Source organism: Botryllus schlosseri, chromosome 8, assembly GCF_051294905.1.
Source record: "Botryllus schlosseri isolate E-star chromosome 8, Bs_hap1, whole genome shotgun sequence".
Classification (NCBI taxonomy): Eukaryota; Metazoa; Chordata; class Ascidiacea; order Stolidobranchia; family Styelidae; genus Botryllus; species Botryllus schlosseri.
Genome location: NC_137243.1, coordinates 21,552,316 through 21,570,111, shown reverse-complemented (window position 1 = coordinate 21,570,111; position 17,796 = coordinate 21,552,316). Strand labels below are relative to the sequence as shown.

The window sequence follows — 17,796 nt, the reverse complement described above, 5'->3', positions numbered from 1 at the left end:
TTAAAGAGATTGCTCAAGCTTAATGTACTATTTTTAGATGGTACACAAGCTTCTTCTGTTCGCACAAACTAGGTTGGAGTATGTTGATAAAAATCGACTCAAGGCACACAAATGAAAGTGTGAACGCCTCTCCCAAAGATGCGAAATCTGTGCCAATGGCAGAATTCATGGCCTTCGTCTGTTTTGAATCAAGCTACAAGAGATGAGTCAAGGGCGACATGTTCTCTGAGTTTGATTCACGTGTTAAACATATAAAAATTATATCGAGCCAGCTTACTTTGTGATTTTGTTTCATCAGCTTCGAAAGCAACGCGCTTTCTGCTGTCCGATTAGGGTTCGCTTGATTCCATGATTGGCTGCCAATGGAGTCGGAGGCACTGCAACACGAGTAACATGATAAAACAAACATCCGCTCGCAATGCGCGTAATATCATCAACGTACCGAGTTTGATTATCCTGTCCGGATTGAACGGTCGGTATTGACATCATGAAATGCGAGGCAATTGTTTTCAATGAAACATCTGGAACATGAAGACAAGTGTCAAAAAGTGAAGTTGTGTGAAGTGTAATTACTGTAGGATTTCCAACCAGTTTCTCCGGTTGATTCGGCCAAAAGTGAGCGGAGCTAAACTGTTAATATCAAGCGGAGTCGACTGTACTATAGGCCAGGGCATACCTTCCGCTGCATCCTTATCGGCTTTAACAAGAGCGCCGACGGAGTTGTGTTGTAGCATTGCGACGGCGAGCTTCAGCCTGGTACGGCACGGAAGATGTTGCAACGCGACTTCAATTACGTCAAAGGTCTTGCTAGTCAGCAAGTTGCAGAACACGGAGATCAGCTCACTCTCTAGAGTTCTCGCGGCTGAAATGCGTGGAAAATACCGTAGATTATACCGTATAGTGATTCACAAGCCAGAAAACAATGCGCAAGTGCGCACAATGTAAATAGTTTGCAGGGAAACAGATGGGAAGATATGACAACTTTGATTCTACTGGTTGGAATTGAGCAAATTTTGGCGTGAAGGATTTTCTTAGACAATGTGACAATAGCTTGGGATATTCAATGATTTTTTTGAAAAGTACTACTGATCAGACCTGGGCAATTAGTTAGTTCTAATTAGTCTAATTAGACCAATTCGAACAAAATGCCGGTAACCAAATTCAAGTCTAATTTTGGTTTTCGTGAATATGTTGCGGGAGAACACCATAGTGTGAAACGAGCCAAGCATGGTGTCGGTGTACAGACATTTTCCATTCTCGTGCAAATGGGAATGTATTCTGACTTGATACGAACTGAACCTAAATTTTGTTGTGTTTCTTTCTAATGAAGAATGTAATCGAATTTCCACATTTTTGCGAATTCCAAAACCTATTTCATTGATGTTTGTGACAATGTCGCGATTTGATCATGACTTCACGGATATGTCATTTCCACGAGCTTGTGTAGCTTTGTGATGTATGATTTGGGTGTTATGACATGAATAATCGAGGTCTACAGCCTTACACAATGGAAATAGTATCGAAGCTATAATTCTTGTTGGCAAATTAAATCTTAGTGACGAGGAGGGTATAATTTCAGTACCCGAAACAATCATTTCTTACTACTAGATCCGAATCATAAGAATTAGCCAGCCCTAAAGGCGGTGACACTAATTGCTATCAACTGCGACACTCACAAGTCCGCTTGGCCTGTTCCTTGTCGTGAAGGTGGCATAGCACACACCAAGATGCCATGGTGGCGACTATGCGGCCGATATTTTTCAAGACATTCCACCTGTGGTCCTCAATGTCGTTGCATGGCTGGTTGTCTGAAAAACATTCACGGCCGTAAGCACGATGTGATCAGAATTGCAGGGTTGTAACCAAGTCACAAGGCTCCGAGTCACAAGTCAATCTCACTTTTATAGTTTTCACTCGAGTCAAGTCGAGTCATTTTCAATCCATCACGGAGTCAAGTCCGAGTACAAGTCAAGGAGCAAAGGGTTGAGTTCGAGTCATGGTATTACTACTCGAGTCCGAGTCGAAGTCATTGTGTTGACTGCTCAGTTTCCAGTTAAAATCTTGTTAAATCCATTTTTATAACTCTGTGGTCTATTTGGTGATATCGAATGGTTCGCATTTATAATATTCTAATATTCCTGAAATTTAGCTGTTTCTGGTCGCATTTTCAAGTATCAGTAGTTCAGTACCAATAGACGAGACCCCAATGGTGTGGTTACTTTACTATTCTTCAAAATTACAATGAAATGTCGGTCTTGGCCGTCTGGGTCTCAAGTCGTATGAGTTGGTTCGAGTCACGCGCAATGACTCGCGTCCAAGTCGAGTCAATACACAAATTGACTCGAGTCGAGTCAAGTCATTTCTGTATTTTAAGAAAATGACTCGAGTCAAGTCGAGTCAAGTCGAATCATGACTCGAGTCATTACAACCCTGTAGAATTGCTACTCTAGTATAAGTAATACCGTACAATTCTGCTAGAACTGTACTACTTCATGTGGGAGTAGTAAATGGAAGCTATGAAAAGTGTTCAGATAAACAGTTACAAAATGTAGACTTGTTCGAGGGGTATTATGATCCTACAACTGAACGGAAGTGGCTACTTCCGTTCAAAATAACAGGATGTATCTTAGCGACCAACACAAAACGATGGAGGACACTAGAGATGCTCACAATCTTCTAATACACATTTAGCCACTTTGATACGGGGGCGATTTTTGGCGACTGCTTTACTCGTAAAGCCACATTAAAACTGTAAGAGTACGTCAAGCACACCAATATTTGAAAAATTTAACCCCTTCCGGCGAATATCCATCCTGGCTGTTCCACGGCCACTGAATATTTTTTCGAAAATGCATCCGTATTTTTAGTTACATTAAACATTTTGCGTTAGCAGCGTAAATTACCTCCGAAATAATAATACTAAAAGTACTCAAGCCCTCAGCCGAATCTACTTTTTAACCTTTTAGAGTGCTTTTCAGATCTTTCGTTTTCCATGTCTACTTGCGATATATCTTTATATCTTGGAAATATCTTCTAATATTACTGCTACCGTAATGTAAATTCGAGAACAAATCATCTCAAAGTGGTGACGTAATATCCAAGTATGCCCACAATGTCTGCTGGACAGAAGATCAACTCACACGGTGTTTTTATTATCAAAATGTAAAATAAAGTTCTTCACCCCAAAATGTATCATATTATTATATCATTCTTCGAATAATTTATCCTTTATTAGGCAGAAGAATATAGCTACAGTCACGCTGCAGCATTTTCTCACTGTTTTCTGAGTATATCTCCCATTCGCGGTATCTTTCCACTGCCTCGACGTAGAGAGAAGCCAAGTCTGCCAGGTTTGCGGAAGTTCTTCTGAACCATGGTTCCAAACCGGTCATGTCCGGCCATAGTAAGTCGGCGATCAGGCATTTAATCATCAGGCAATGTGGTGGATACCTTTTTCTGAACGCGAGAGACGAGTTGTTTAGTTTTTGTCACTGACGAGAAACAGTGGGATTTATAATTTGATTGATATCGTCCAACTCAAATTAAGTTCGACATATGTTCACCAGAGTGGCATGTCGAAAGTTGGAACGGTTAATGGGGAATTTTGAAGAAATTTACGAGTTTAAATCAGGGGTTACAACTTGCGGCCTCCAACACGCATTGTATCTTCATTAGATCTGGTCATCTCTGATAAAAAATGGACACCATGATGTTAGCTAATAAAGCTCATGAGTATGATCCACACATTAGCGGGAAAATCTGATATTTGATCCGCTGTCGCAAAATCCATAAATGGTAAAAAAATATGGTATGGAAGAATATTGCTACAGAATGGAGAATTGTAAGTATGGTGTGGAACGATTGAGACCGGTGTGGGGTATAGAGATTTCCCGTACCATAAAGTACCATGCCGTGGTTGGGGTATCAAGCAATAAGCACTTACACATGAAAGAATTTTGAGTCATAGCCTGATTGTATTCAGAAACCGCTGGATTGTATTGCTGCGATTTCGATCTATAGTGTTGGATGAGAGAGGCATATGCTGTTTGATACGTTCCCGTAACCTTCAAGTAGATCTCAACAAATACCTACAATCAACGTGCCACTTGAATTCGTATATTACGTTACTTTGTTGTGAATCATGGATACTATCTTTTCGGGTTACAGGAAACATTGGTGTCGTAGTAAACAGAACATGGGTGTTCACATTTGGAAAAAAACCGTAAAAGGCTGAATTCAGCTGTATTTGAAATCGATAGTAAGTTAATACGACAATAATGTTTCCTGTGACAAGAAAAGATTTTCTCCCTGCTTCATAACAAGGTAACGTAATATGTGAATTCCGACAGTTAAAGGACCATATCTTGCGTATCTAACAGCATAACCCACCCTCAATCAAATCCTGTGTATCGAAACTACATCAAAATAGTCCGTTGAAAATTGAATAAAATCATGTCATGGCTACTCAAGTGGATATGCTTTGATTGTAGGAACGTGGGGAGAACTACCCAACAGTTAAAGGAACGTATCTTGCGTATCAAACAGCATAATCCCCCCTCTATCTAATCAAATATATCGACACTATATTTCTAGTTGATAAATTCACTCTTAGTCGCAACGAACGGACCAATTCAGTACTCGAAATTATCATTAACACCCAATTCGGATTTGAGTCCTTCCATCATTGTACCCGGTCCTACAAGCTCCTGACGAATGGCAAGGAATCAATTCACCCGAAACCGAAGTCGGTACCAATTTAACAACAAACATACAACAACAGTCAAATATAACAGCTCACCTCACGGCCACGTCTTGGTAATCCTTAAACACGATATTGGCGAGAAAATCGGAGAGCAGAGCGGCATTGGTCATTCGCAATGGCACCGCGGCAACGTCTTCGCCAGGATCATGCAACGGAATTTTCTGAACCGCTATCCTGAGAATACGGAAATAAAATAAATACCCAGCGTGACTCAGTAACGCATAGAGAATCGCGGGTATTTCTGTTTGGGGAGACAAATGATATTGAATGTAGGAGGTGCAGAAATTGTCAATAGTATGTATGTTAGGGCTGTTGAGAAAAAACTTTTTCTTCAGATTTCACTGGCTTCCTAATAAAATTGTTAGGTTGGTTAATAAAACGCGGCACACCAACTTTGGCTCCATTTCAACCAGTAGAAGCTAGATTCGTGCAGTAGAAAGTTTTGAATTTATCATTAATAAACCAAAAAATAAAATTTTCAAATCTTTCTGCCGACCCCATAAAATTGTTATGCTGTCCAGTAGAGATGATGCACACCAAATTTAGCTCAGTTCCAACCACTAGAAGCGAAGTTATTGCAATAGAAAAATTTGGATTTGAATAAAATAGTATTTATGGTGACTAAATCTTAAATTTTAATTATAAAATCATGGAATTAGACATTTTTCTGCTGCAATAACTTCGCTTCTAGTGGTTGGAATTGAGCAAAATTTGGTGTGCATCATCTGTACTGACACGTTAACAATTTTATGGGGTTGGTAGAAAAATTTTGAAAATTTTTTTGTTTTTGTTTTTTAATGATAAATTCAAAATTTTCTAATGCACGAATCTCGCTTCTACTGGTTGGAATGGAGCCAAAGTTGGTGTGCAGCCTTTTTTTAACCAATCTAACAATTTTATCAAGTATAGCCAGTGAAATCTGAAGGAAAAGTTTTTTTTTGAACAGCCCTAATGTATATATCACGATTGAGTGAGGGTAATTCATTCTAATAAATAACAGAGGTGTGAGCAGTCATTGGAGCAACTCAGAGGAAGCCAGTAACGAGGTACTCTTACTTTTTCGGAGTATGCAAATAGGTTTTGCCTGCATACTCGAAAGGTTATATTTTTATATTACTTCCACTCTTACATAACAAAATTAATTAATACACCTTTAATTTTGTAGAGTACAATCTAATTTTGGGGTTGTTGTTTGCGGTATTCACGGTGTTTGTCGACTACTGTGGTCATTTACACCCGGCTAATTTCCTTCATTTTTATTCCGTAGCAGCCGACTCGCAGCACGCCCCACTTGAAGGCTTTTATAGGACACCGCTTACACGGATGAGATGGCGAGGAGGGGCCTAGACAAACCTCCAACACTTAGGTCGGAAATATTTATGCGGGTGAATGCATAAATGCAAGGATAAAACCTACGACAATGCTGCAAAGATGGTTGTAGCAAGGCCCGAAGCGCTAACCTCCAAGCGGATCTTGAAATACTCACTTGAACACGCGCGAGTAAAACGACCAATGCACGCCCAGAGTCGAGTCGCGCAAAGTCCAATCTTTCCAATTTTCATCAATTTTATCGGACAGCAAGTGCCCGTGCTGCGTCAGAAACGTGGCTTCGTTCATGATAGGCTTCGTGACCGCCGCCAAAGCCTGCAAAGTTGATTTAAGTCTTGTTACGCGAACATAATAAGAGCGTGACTTATAGAGCACATAAATAATGGTACCGGTATCCGTAAAACAGAAAACATACAATATACACCTCGACACGGGCATTTTGGGATACATGGCATTGGCGCTGCCCACCAGCTCATAGTTGAACAACCAGTATATTCATTAGAATTACAGTTAAACAGTTTTTTTCTAAATTTGATTGCTATTAGAATTATAGTGAAACAATATTTTCAGAATTACCGGTAATTTAGAATTAGAATTAGAGCTACACGGTTTTCCAAATTAGACTAGTGTTAGAATTATAGCTATTAAGCTACATACAATATTTTTTTAAATAGGATCAGAATCAGAATTAGAGCTACACAGTTTTGGTATGACAAATAAAAGCCTATCAATCTATCTATGAGCATGGTAAAATTCTGTACAGTAAGCCTGGCCCGTTTCTGTAGCTCTTCAGGAAAACCTAGAAATCAGATTAGAGTTAGAACTCAGAAACATTTCGTGAATTAGATTACAACTAGATCACCACTCTAATTAGTCTAGAAATATCTATTTGTCCTTAGTGTGTTTGTGCAAAATGTATTTTCGATTATGAAACACGGTTAGCCTATGCGAGGTCTCGAGGCTCAGCGGAAATGAAGTATCGTAAGTACATTTTTCGTTGATAAAAGTATTTTCTTGGTGTGAAGATAAAATTGCTAATAAACCAATGATGATGAAGACCCAATCATGACTATGATCCCGGTGGCCAAATCGTTGTGCCCAGCTCCCGACTAAGGACGTGACGCGGAACTGAAAATCTTACTTTGTGATACAGTTTCTGGGTTTTCACGTGCTTTGCTTGGGGATGATGGACCACCGACATTTTCAACAAGACTTTATGCGCAAACACGCTGATTGCGTAGTCGTCCGAATCCTGAAACAGAAAGAAGAGGTTAGCATCCGGCTGTTAGGCAACAGAAATGGAACAGCCTGAGCTGTTTTCAGTCAAAATTTACCATAACAAATTCAAACCGAGCCTATCCTTAACCATGGGATAGATTATCAATGTAAAGCAGTCTTATCCAAGGAATCCTGAATGTGTCAACACAATATATAGTTTTATGAGCATGCAATGTAAGGATGGTGTGAACCTCTGCGATGGTGTGAATCTCTGAAAGGTTCAGGTTCGTGTCAACACGAACCTTTTTAAAAACTTCTGTGTCAACGCGAACGCGAACCTCATGACGTCACGTGACGTCATATTTCTAATTCCAACCAGCGACGACTCGGGCCACATAATGTCACAATGCTGATGTACATATTGACGTTTTGAACGTCGCCATATGTATTAACTGGGGCAATCAAATGATGTAATATTCCCATAAAATTAATATCTTCAGTCGCTTTACCAACAATTTCGACGAGAATTGGCAAGGCAATATAAGCTTACGCCTTAAAGGTCTAGGCCGGATCGGACAATGCATTCGGCGTCTGAGTCTTGCTAGGTTTATATTGAGCAGAGCGTAAAACGGGTTTCTATACTTGCTACCGATATTAACCCATTAACTAGTTATACAGCAGTAGCCGACACCCCAATCGCACGGATTTGGTTTTTATGATACAATAAACATATGAAGTCAAGATTCATCCAGTACGCCTGCTAGATTTTTTACATCAAACAACGATATCAATTTCATTGATTGGTTGAATAAGCATCACGTTCACATCATCCCTAAATTGCAATGTCCGACATCAAAGGTGGCGCGTTAATCCAACAGGGTAAGTGAATTCAGAAAAACGAAAATACTCGCCAGCAAGAGTACTTTCATCACGAAATACAGTATGTCAGGAGGTGGGTATGTGTCGGGTTGAATCTCGTGTCGCAATTCATTCAAAAAGTAGAGGCGGCCGCATTTCACCTGAATCAAATTAAAAAATATAATATCTTAATCAAAACATGTATATATTTTTATTGTTATTGTTGGACCTAGAGTAAAACCATATCATCAAAGCGACCTGTAATATTATTAATATTTCTCGAATCTAATCCTTTTGATAGCGTGTTGGTACGTCCTATAAAATCCATGCAGATTATTACTGAGCAATTTTGAGTAAAACTAAAATTTAGAAAGCATGACAGTTTTTAAAAACACATATTCTGTTCGTAATTTAGTAAATAGTCTGGAAGAGCAAAACACAATACATATTTTGCGAAATTTTGTTACATTGTGCAATGTGCTGGAATTTTTGCCCTTTAGAGTGCACTGTCAACTTTACCTCGTCCAAAGTCCCTTCCAAGACGGACATGCGCTCGGCAGAAATGGATCTCGGATTTTTCAAGGGATCGATGAAAGGCCGGTATTCGCTGGGCAATATGATGTTATCGAGGATGCCGCGGTAAGACAACATATGTCTGAAAATGAATCGACATACGGAATCATGCACATTAATTCAACTTCGCTTCATTTGTGACACCCAGAAATGGACAAGTGGATAATTCATTCTAGTAATGCAATTAGATTAATAACAGCGAAATGCCGGTAATCTAGTTAGTGAAATATGTCCATCCTCTAATTCAATTCTAATGTAATTTTTGGTTCTCCTGAAAATAAAAATGTTTTACATTAATTCTAATTATAGTGTAATTTGGAAAATAACTGTTTTGCTATAATTCTAATTCTAGTGTAATCTGAAAAAAAACGGTAACTAATTCTAATCTAATTTGGAAAATGACTATGGCACTATAATTATAATTCTAGTGTAATTAAGAACAAACTGTCTTACTATGATTTTGATTATAATCTAAATTGAAAAATACTGTTTCGCTATCATTCGATTCGTAATCTAATTTGGAAAAACAACGGTGTACAATATTTCTAATTTTAATCTAGTTTGAAAAAATGTGTCGCTATCATTCAAATTGTAATCTAATTTGGAAAAAACAATGGTTTACTATATTTCTAATCTAATATGAAAAAATAAAAACTATGTCGCTATCGTTCTAGTTGTATTCCAAATTGGAAAAATATGGGTTACTATTATTCTAATTATATTCTAATTTGAAAAAAAATGTGACACTACAATTATGATTATATTCTAATTCAGAAAGAATGAGCCACAATAATTCCAATTCTAGCGTAATTTTGACAAACTGGGTAACTATATTCTAATTTTAATGTATTTTGGAAAAGCTGGAATTGTTCTAGTTTCGTAACTCCGCTGACACCATGTAATGTAATATATAGTGTTTACATCGGAGAGCTTCGCTAATACGACAGTTCTTCAAGTTATAGAGAAAACCCACTTGAATTCTTCGAAAAAGTTGCAGCAGACTTTGCTACTGACCAAATCTGCCACTGGCTGACGGAGTCTATGTACCATATGCCAAAAAAAACTATTCCCTTTACCGTTGCAAAGATAGAACACTGATTTGCTTGTATTCAAACTAATTGATTTCTACGATTTGTCTCGCAATTATTCTGATCATTGAATATGATGTAAGGGCTGGTGTTGAAATTAATAGTGAAATAGATATACAACTAAATACAAGCATTTCTATTGGGAAATCATGGAATTAGCTGAGAAGTTGGACATTACCGGCTCTACTATGACGGTGATAGGCCATCATTAAAGGGTTTACTACCCGTTATTATCTACTATTAGATTACTGGTAACCAATTTTCATAAGACATTTGCATGAATATTACCGCAATTATGGGATACGAACTTGAACTTTTAGACATGTTATGAAACAAATAAATACAGGATTTTCACTTTAACTTGAATCCAAATCTAAAATATAAAATAATGATTTCAATGCGAGAGCACTAAATCCAGAGACTCGTGGAAGGTAAGGTTTAGAAAATAGCATTTCTGTATGGTAAATTTGAACACCATATTTGCTTTATCATAGTTGCCAGTGTCAATAGTCTGCATACCAGAATGGATCACACATCCAACACCGAATGGTCACAATCACAAACTAACCAGCGGTTCTTAACCGACGGGTCATGGTAGTATTTTGTTGGGGGCAACAAAGGATTTCGAAAAATTATGAAGTTATCGAAATCTGGTTTCGTTGGTCTTAATATTAGAGGTCGACCGATTATCGACATGGCCGATTATCGATGCCGATATTTAGAGCTTTCCCGATTATCGATATCGGCCTATGAAGGCCGATATCGCGGCCGATATTTTATATTTCAAAAAATTCAAAAATTTCGGAAATTCAATGCTCCGTGTTCTCAATCTCAAGAAATCGGCGACGCAAAGGGCGACATATGACAGATTTACCAGGACGAGTTTAGCTGGGTGAGCATGCAGAGAAACTATGCTTCCTGCATTACAATCTACCTTTTCTGGACTGATCTGCAATTCTGTATCATATTTTGCTTTTTTGGTTATCCCAAATTTCATCGACTGTGCACAATTAAGCAATAATTCTTTTCAATTTCAGTTTTCTCGTTTGTTGTTCAGCTTTCTGTGGCATGTACAAGTGCCATCTTGCCTAATACATAATATTTTTGGTGAAATTGTTCTCTGCTCTTTCCATATTAATATCGGTATCGGCCTTGTGAGTGAGCCGATATATCGGTATCGGTATCGGGCTGTAAAAATCAATGTCGGTCGACCTCTACTTAATACACCAGTAAAAATATATTTGTTGATATTGACAAATTTATTCTGCTTCACAAGTATTGCATTTGACTCCCATTAGGGCAAATGTCAGTAAATACGGAAAGTCAAATTCTAGAGCGTGAATGACGAGTGTCATATTATGATAAAACATGGTGCAAAATCACTGAGAGTAATTCAATAAGAAATAGGCAGCCATTAAGCCAATTGTAACGAAATAGGCTCTTGCCCGGGTCGGATGTGATATGCCGTTTTAGCGTCTCTTGAAGTGCCACTGTTACATCAGAAAGCCATCTTTTTTCAGTATTTCAAGGCAGAGAAAATTTACAGATATTCCAAATCTAGATAGGAACGAATGCTGTAGCTGCACAGCTTATTCTAAATTAGACTTGAATTAGGATTACATCTACACAGCGTTTTCAAACGTATAATCAAAGTATGGCCACACATTTGTTGCCAAATTAGAATAGAATTAGAAATACTGACTCGCCATTCAAATAAGAAATAGAGCTCTACCAAATTAGATAGGAATTAGTAACATGGATAAACAGCTTTTTCTGAATTAGACTAGAATTAGAATTATAGAATTATGGCCACATAGTTTATTTCCAAATTAGACAAGAATTAAAATTGCTGAATTCGATTGGAATTAAAATTTAAATCAGACCATTGAAATATTTCACAAAGTACATTGAAATTACTGGCATATCACGCTAATTAGTCCAATAACTAGAATTAGTCGGCAAGTCTGTAATTCGAGGTTGTCTACAGAATATTTTCGAAATGCAAATGGGCCAGGATTACAAAAAGGCTAAGAACGGGTGATATAGGATCGTTTAACACAATAATATTTACTTTTTTTCAGCTGCGAAACATCCGACGAGGTCTTTGTGCGTCTCCAGGAATTGGTTTGAGAACAATCGATCCGCGGGTTTTCGCGCAGGCTCGGAAATAGCTCTGGACACCGGCGTGGCTACGACGCTGTCTTTTCGTTCAGGCGCCAGTGATATCGTGGGCGTGGCCACTTTTTTCTTGACTTTAACAATCGCCACTTTGGTCGGCGGAACGACTTCGAAATATTTCTTGATTCCGCCCTGCACGCTATTGCTACCCGGCGATGGCTGAGATTTAAGCCCCGCGGACCCGATTCTGATTGGCGAGCTTGATGATAACGACAACATATTTCTGCTGATAAATTGCGCCGGCAAGGGCTTTCCGATATTCTGTAAGGGAGTAATAACATATTTTGCGACGTGTCCTCAGTCAGAGCCCTGGTTTTGAACATTAGTCAACGTAGCTGCTCGCTGAACTTTTTCAATGATATTTTCTTCCTGATTCCGAGGATTCACTGAGTAAACTCTTATGTTGCCTAAAAAGATGCTGCACACCAAATTTGGCTCGATTCCTACTAGTAGAACACAGCGCAAAGCCAATTGAAGTCTTTGAATTCAATATAAAAATGATAAAAATTCTCCAAATTTTACTGACAACCCCTTAAAATTGCCAAGTTACCTAAAATAACAATGCATAACAATTTTTGCTCAATTCCAACCGGTAGACGCGAAGTCATTGCAGTCGAAAGTTTGAAATTTGCAAAAATAGCATTGACTGTCGGAAAACCCAGACTTATTATAATTGAAAAACTCGAATAACTTCGCTTTTACTGGTCGGAATTGTTTTTGCATTGTTTTGCATTGTTTTCGTAGGCAACTTTACAATTACATGAAGTTTACAGTAAAATTTTATTTAATTGGCTTCGACTCGTAGGAGTTTAGAGTGTTTTAGGCATCCTGATGACTTAATCAGTGAATCCCGGAATCCGGAAAAAAGTTACTTTTGAACAAGCCTACTGCTCGCGTAGATTATAACTCAAATTGCCAATTTCTATTCAATTACAAGTAGAAATAGCAATTTCAAAGAAACGCCGAATCTACTTCGACTGGAAGTAGAAACTGAAAGATATGAAAAGTACAAAAGTAAGTAGTTTCAAAATTAGATTTGGTCGAGGGTCGCATATTTCAGCGGTTAATCAGAGGTGGCTGCTTTGGAAATCGCGAAACGTATGTTTGCGATTAATGCAAAACGACTGACGACACTAAAGATGGATGCAATCTTGGAAAATTTATTCTGTTATCGTGACATAGGTCAGGAGCGGGAAGAATATGGGAAATGAAGCACATCCCGGGACACATTCGTGAATCGATATATTAATCGCGTGTTTATCCAACGATACGAGGAATATATCGTATTTAATGTAAACTTTAAGTTTGAAGCAAAGAGATCAAAACAGTCTTCAATCAATTCATTAACGCAATGTACTTCAATAGCTGTTGAAGTCAATGAGACATCTGTGGTCGATCAAAGTTGTCATCAGGTTCTGTGAACTCTGGCTGCATGTTAGACATAAAACCTTTAGTAAAGATTGCACGTGAACAGCAGTTAACGCAGCTATGTCTTGTTAATGTTCATGGTCGAAATCCTTTGCTCACAAATGTATGAAGACCCGAGCATAACAAGTAGTTTCGTGACCAACATTCTCAGGTTCACCAACTTACATTCATTCTTACAAATGGAAAATGACTCGACTCGACTTGAGTCAATTTGCGCATTGACTCGACCAAGTCATATGACTCGAAACATTTCATATTACCGTATTTGATTCAATTCTCGTGTATCAGAACTCGACCCACTGCTCTGCTGACTTGGACTTGACTCGAGTCAAAATTATGAAAGTAAAATTGACTTTGGACCAGGAAACTTGTGATTTGGTTACAAACCTGGAGTATATTATATTATACTATATATTATGCCGTGGATATTGCCGCACTTAAAAAATCACGATTTAATAGTAGGCTTTGTAGAAAAGATGCACTAACTTACATTGCTCCTATCGGTGGTAACTGCTCCCAGTTTGCTCTTTACAGCCAACTGCGTGGGTCTCTCTGCAAATGCATAAAATGTACACACAGACATGACACATACAACAATTGATACGACAAGCGACCTGAGGCGTGACAAAGAGGGAGTAAAACACCCGTATGCCACTTCAGAATTTTCGACGTGAGAAGCGATGGCCCAATTCATTTTCAATATGTCACAATGAACGATCGTGATGTAATTCGCCTAACCTCTCCAACCCGTGGCTACGCAGATCTCAGTTCAATAGGGTTTTATGCCCACTAAGTCCGCATGACTTCCCACAGTTTTAATGTCATCGCGAAATCGTCACCAGGCCTATTCGCAGCGTTGACAGAGCGGTCAAATTTGCAATTTTGTAACTTTAATAGCTTCACTTCTAGATGTCGGAATTGATTCAAATGTGGTGTGCAGCGTTTTTTAAAGCCAAACCAACAATGTTACCGAATATCCAGTGAAATTTGAAGAAAAAAGTTATATTTGAACAGACATAATCTTCACGATGCAAAAGGACCAATAAGACCACAAATATGGGTGCAATTTTCAGTTACTGCGATAATGGGCCTCTATCCACTTCTTCGTTACTGACTACTTATGGATGCAACGTCTATAGATTGAGAGAGATCTTGAATATTCAACAAGCCTTACCGGGTGTCATACTCTTGTCCAGTTCCGGGTTTAAAGCCAGTTTCTTCGGGGTGGATGTAACAGCAGGTTCAGCAGCCGGACGCTTCGACGGAGTACTACATTTAACAGAGGCTGATTCGGGGTCTGGAATTTGCAGGAGCGTGTATTCTTCCACTTTCGGAGGGGTCTCCTTAAAATGATATACCTGATTCAGACGGATGAAGGGATCAGAAAAGATATGCTTCTCACACGGTGGAGCAGTGGCTCTCAACCGCGATTCCATGGACGGCCGAAGTTATTGCAAATTTATATATCAATACCAATGATGCAACAATTTTGGACGCTTGTCTGTAAATCAGAGAAATGAAACATCGAACTGAATGGAAATGATTTAAAAATTTACAACGTATTTTTTGTAATATGGAGTTCATGGTCTACTTTCAACTTGGGAGCGCGCCAACATTCTGCAAGTGCAGCATCCAACTGTCATTTGCGGTGGTACACACAGTAAATCCCTTTCTTGTTAAGTAAAATCACAGTTTTTCCCAATCGTTGACGCGATATTTCTAATGCAAGAAATGCCGTGATCGAAGCATAGATAAATACTTGTTGCGTCATTCGACTGAGTTGCCCCTGCACCTAGATCAGTGTTTCCCAACGTGGGAGATATCACCCCCCAGGGGGCGATTTAGCGGTCTAGGGGGGCGAAAATACCGAAGGGGGCGAAAACGGACGAAGGGGGCGATAGGGGGGCGATGGCGCGTTAAAACGGCTATATTGGAGTCGGGATCGTAACTACCGCACCCCAAAGCCCCCAATTGGGGGTCAGGGGCCTGAAATCGAAGGAAGCCCAAAATTATTTCGTGAATAGAGTAATTTTTTAGAAATTCATGCGACTTTTTCAAAAATTTTTCGTGCTTCGCGCTATTTAATATTTTCATGTATCTTGATGTTGGGGTCCGCGTCACCCAACAAAAATACGCATGATTTATGGAAATAGGAGACTTCGGCGTCGGCCATTACTGCGCCACGACGCACCAAGGCATATGAAGTTAGAGGCCATGTAACATGCGACTCCGAGAAGTGTGCCAGAACGATGAGCAGCAAGAAGACCTTGGCCGAAAAGAAATGCCTTTATGCTGACCGAAAACTTCGATATATGTACACATATGTGTAATTGTCCATAGGCGCCTCAATGGCTGGCGTCGAATGTTCTTGTCCTGGCGACCTTAACCCTACAGGACAAATGCCATCCCGCAAGGAAAAAATTATTTGCCAGTAAAGAAATACCAATATGAAATCATGTGCATCTTTTAGTTTGGTACGTTTTGACTATTTCCATATCTTCTGACATAGCAGATATAGAAGCTCACGAAATAGCATCATGTAAAGAAGTCAATATAACAACGATTCCGCCCGAAGATGTTTAATTATTATTTAGGGGTCATGCCTTTTCCAACATACTACATCGACCATATTGACCGATTCAAGCATGAATTACATAAATTTGTCGCGCTTCGCGCGTTTAAGCGATATACGGTGACTCACCAAACAATACATGAAATAGGGTATAGCTGATATGTAGCGACAAAAAGCCCACTGGCTGAGGGGGGTCTGGGGTTTGGTATCACCCTATTGGGCCAAAGTCCAACATATTTTTCGGGGGGACGAGGGCTGACGAAGTGCTGTTTTACGGTTCCCAATATCTGGGGGGCGATGATCGGTGTGGAGCTTCAAAAGGGGGCGATGAGTCGAAAAAGATTGGGAACCACTGACCTAGATCATCTTGTAGAGAAGAGACCGTTGCAACCATCGCATTCATTTTGCCTTGTTAGAGTGTGTAATTAATAATCCGGGTCGGATAAGCTCGTGGAACACATTGTTACGAAATTTACGGGCCGACTTATTTGCTAATCCGTCCATGTTAATAATCTTATTATATAGGTCTGAATTTGGAGTAAAGTTGAGGTTTTCGTTAACTTGCTGATACGCATCAAAATCATAGGACTTCGAGGTGGTACGCGTTACGAAAAGAGGTTGATAACAAATGGTTTAAAAGAACCATTGGAACTGGGTTACCTCATCACAAAAATTATATTCAACGTAGGCGAACAATAAACGCATTGGGTGAGCGACTACTTGAAATTACGTGATGCATGGGACAACCGTACAGAAAACACACAAAATACGATACTAATTTGACTACTAGCGATATTGCGTGATACTTAATCCCAACGCACGCACCACAATCGACCTCAAAATATTTACGTCACACGATTACGTGCTATACGACGCCGACGTAACAGCAGCATACAGGACATTAACTTCGGACACATATGCAAATTTCAGCCTTGCGAAATGGGTCGCAAAGTTTTCGATTGCGGATATCAAGGACCATACATATATACAAGATAGTCACGAAAGATAGGCACATCATTGAGTGCAATTCCGGTTCATAGCGGAAATGAAGTGACACTCATTCGACCCCAGGAAACGGCGCAAACCTGTAGACAAGCCTGAACCTACCCTTAACTAGCTAGCACTTATTTTCTACCGTTTTTTATTGATTTATTCCAAGTGTTCAACAATGCCGGTATGTCGGTGCGCACTATATATATCCAAATACATGTACCGCGGTTATATCCCTATTGATCGTATCAGAACCATAGCCGATAGCATCAAATGATGTTCATAGCAGACTTGGAAAACTAGACAATTCCAGTTCTATAATTAGACTAATTAGAGCGAAATGCTGGTGATGTAATTCTAACACAATTCGTGAAATGTTTCTTTGCTCTAATTCCAATTCTAATCTAATTTGTGAAATTGTTTCAACGCTCTAGCCTGAATTTCAATCGAATTTATAGTTTTTCCGAAAATGCTGCAGGAGAGCTGTTTATGAAGAGCTTTTTTAAAGGTACAGAACTTCAATATACAATTGAATGATATATTCTTATTGAAATGAACCCGAATATTTGAAACAACATTGCATATCAACAATCGTATACTGCGAAACGACCCAATATAGCTGTGCAGACCCTCGCCACCCACCATGTGCTTTTGAAAATGAACTCTGGTTTGATTTGATAAGAACTGAACTTGGTTCAATTTCCGAGCTTTCGCGAATGCGGTAATTCTAATTGGAATCGAATTTGGGAAAAATGTGTCGCTATTATTCTAATCTATGGTCCAATTTATAAAATGATGCG

General features: G+C 39.1%; 2 protein-coding genes across 2 annotated transcripts in view; both read right to left on the bottom strand.

Moving 5' to 3' along the window:
- Positions 1-17,796, bottom strand: part of LOC145445031 (tripartite motif-containing 13-like) — a 412,502-nt gene that overhangs the window by 170,375 nt on the left and 224,331 nt on the right. The gene's annotated exons all lie outside the window — the stretch shown is intronic.
- LOC145445008 (uncharacterized) overlaps positions 1-17,796 on the bottom strand; it is a 118,362-nt gene that overhangs the window by 6,293 nt on the left and 94,273 nt on the right. The window contains exons 6-18 of the mRNA XM_080323095.1: positions 14,609-14,777; positions 13,925-13,986; positions 11,900-12,267; positions 8,687-8,822; positions 8,221-8,328; positions 7,233-7,343; positions 6,249-6,406; positions 4,799-4,936; positions 3,278-3,456; positions 1,677-1,808; positions 677-862; positions 443-521; positions 278-377 (exon numbers count right to left, since the gene is read on the bottom strand). Of these exons, the coding sequence (XP_080179221.1) occupies positions 278-377; positions 443-521; positions 677-862; positions 1,677-1,808; positions 3,278-3,456; positions 4,799-4,936; positions 6,249-6,406; positions 7,233-7,343; positions 8,221-8,328; positions 8,687-8,822; positions 11,900-12,267; positions 13,925-13,986; positions 14,609-14,777 (1,926 nt within the window). The remainder of the gene's footprint in view (positions 1-277; positions 378-442; positions 522-676; positions 863-1,676; positions 1,809-3,277; positions 3,457-4,798; positions 4,937-6,248; positions 6,407-7,232; positions 7,344-8,220; positions 8,329-8,686; positions 8,823-11,899; positions 12,268-13,924; positions 13,987-14,608; positions 14,778-17,796) is intronic.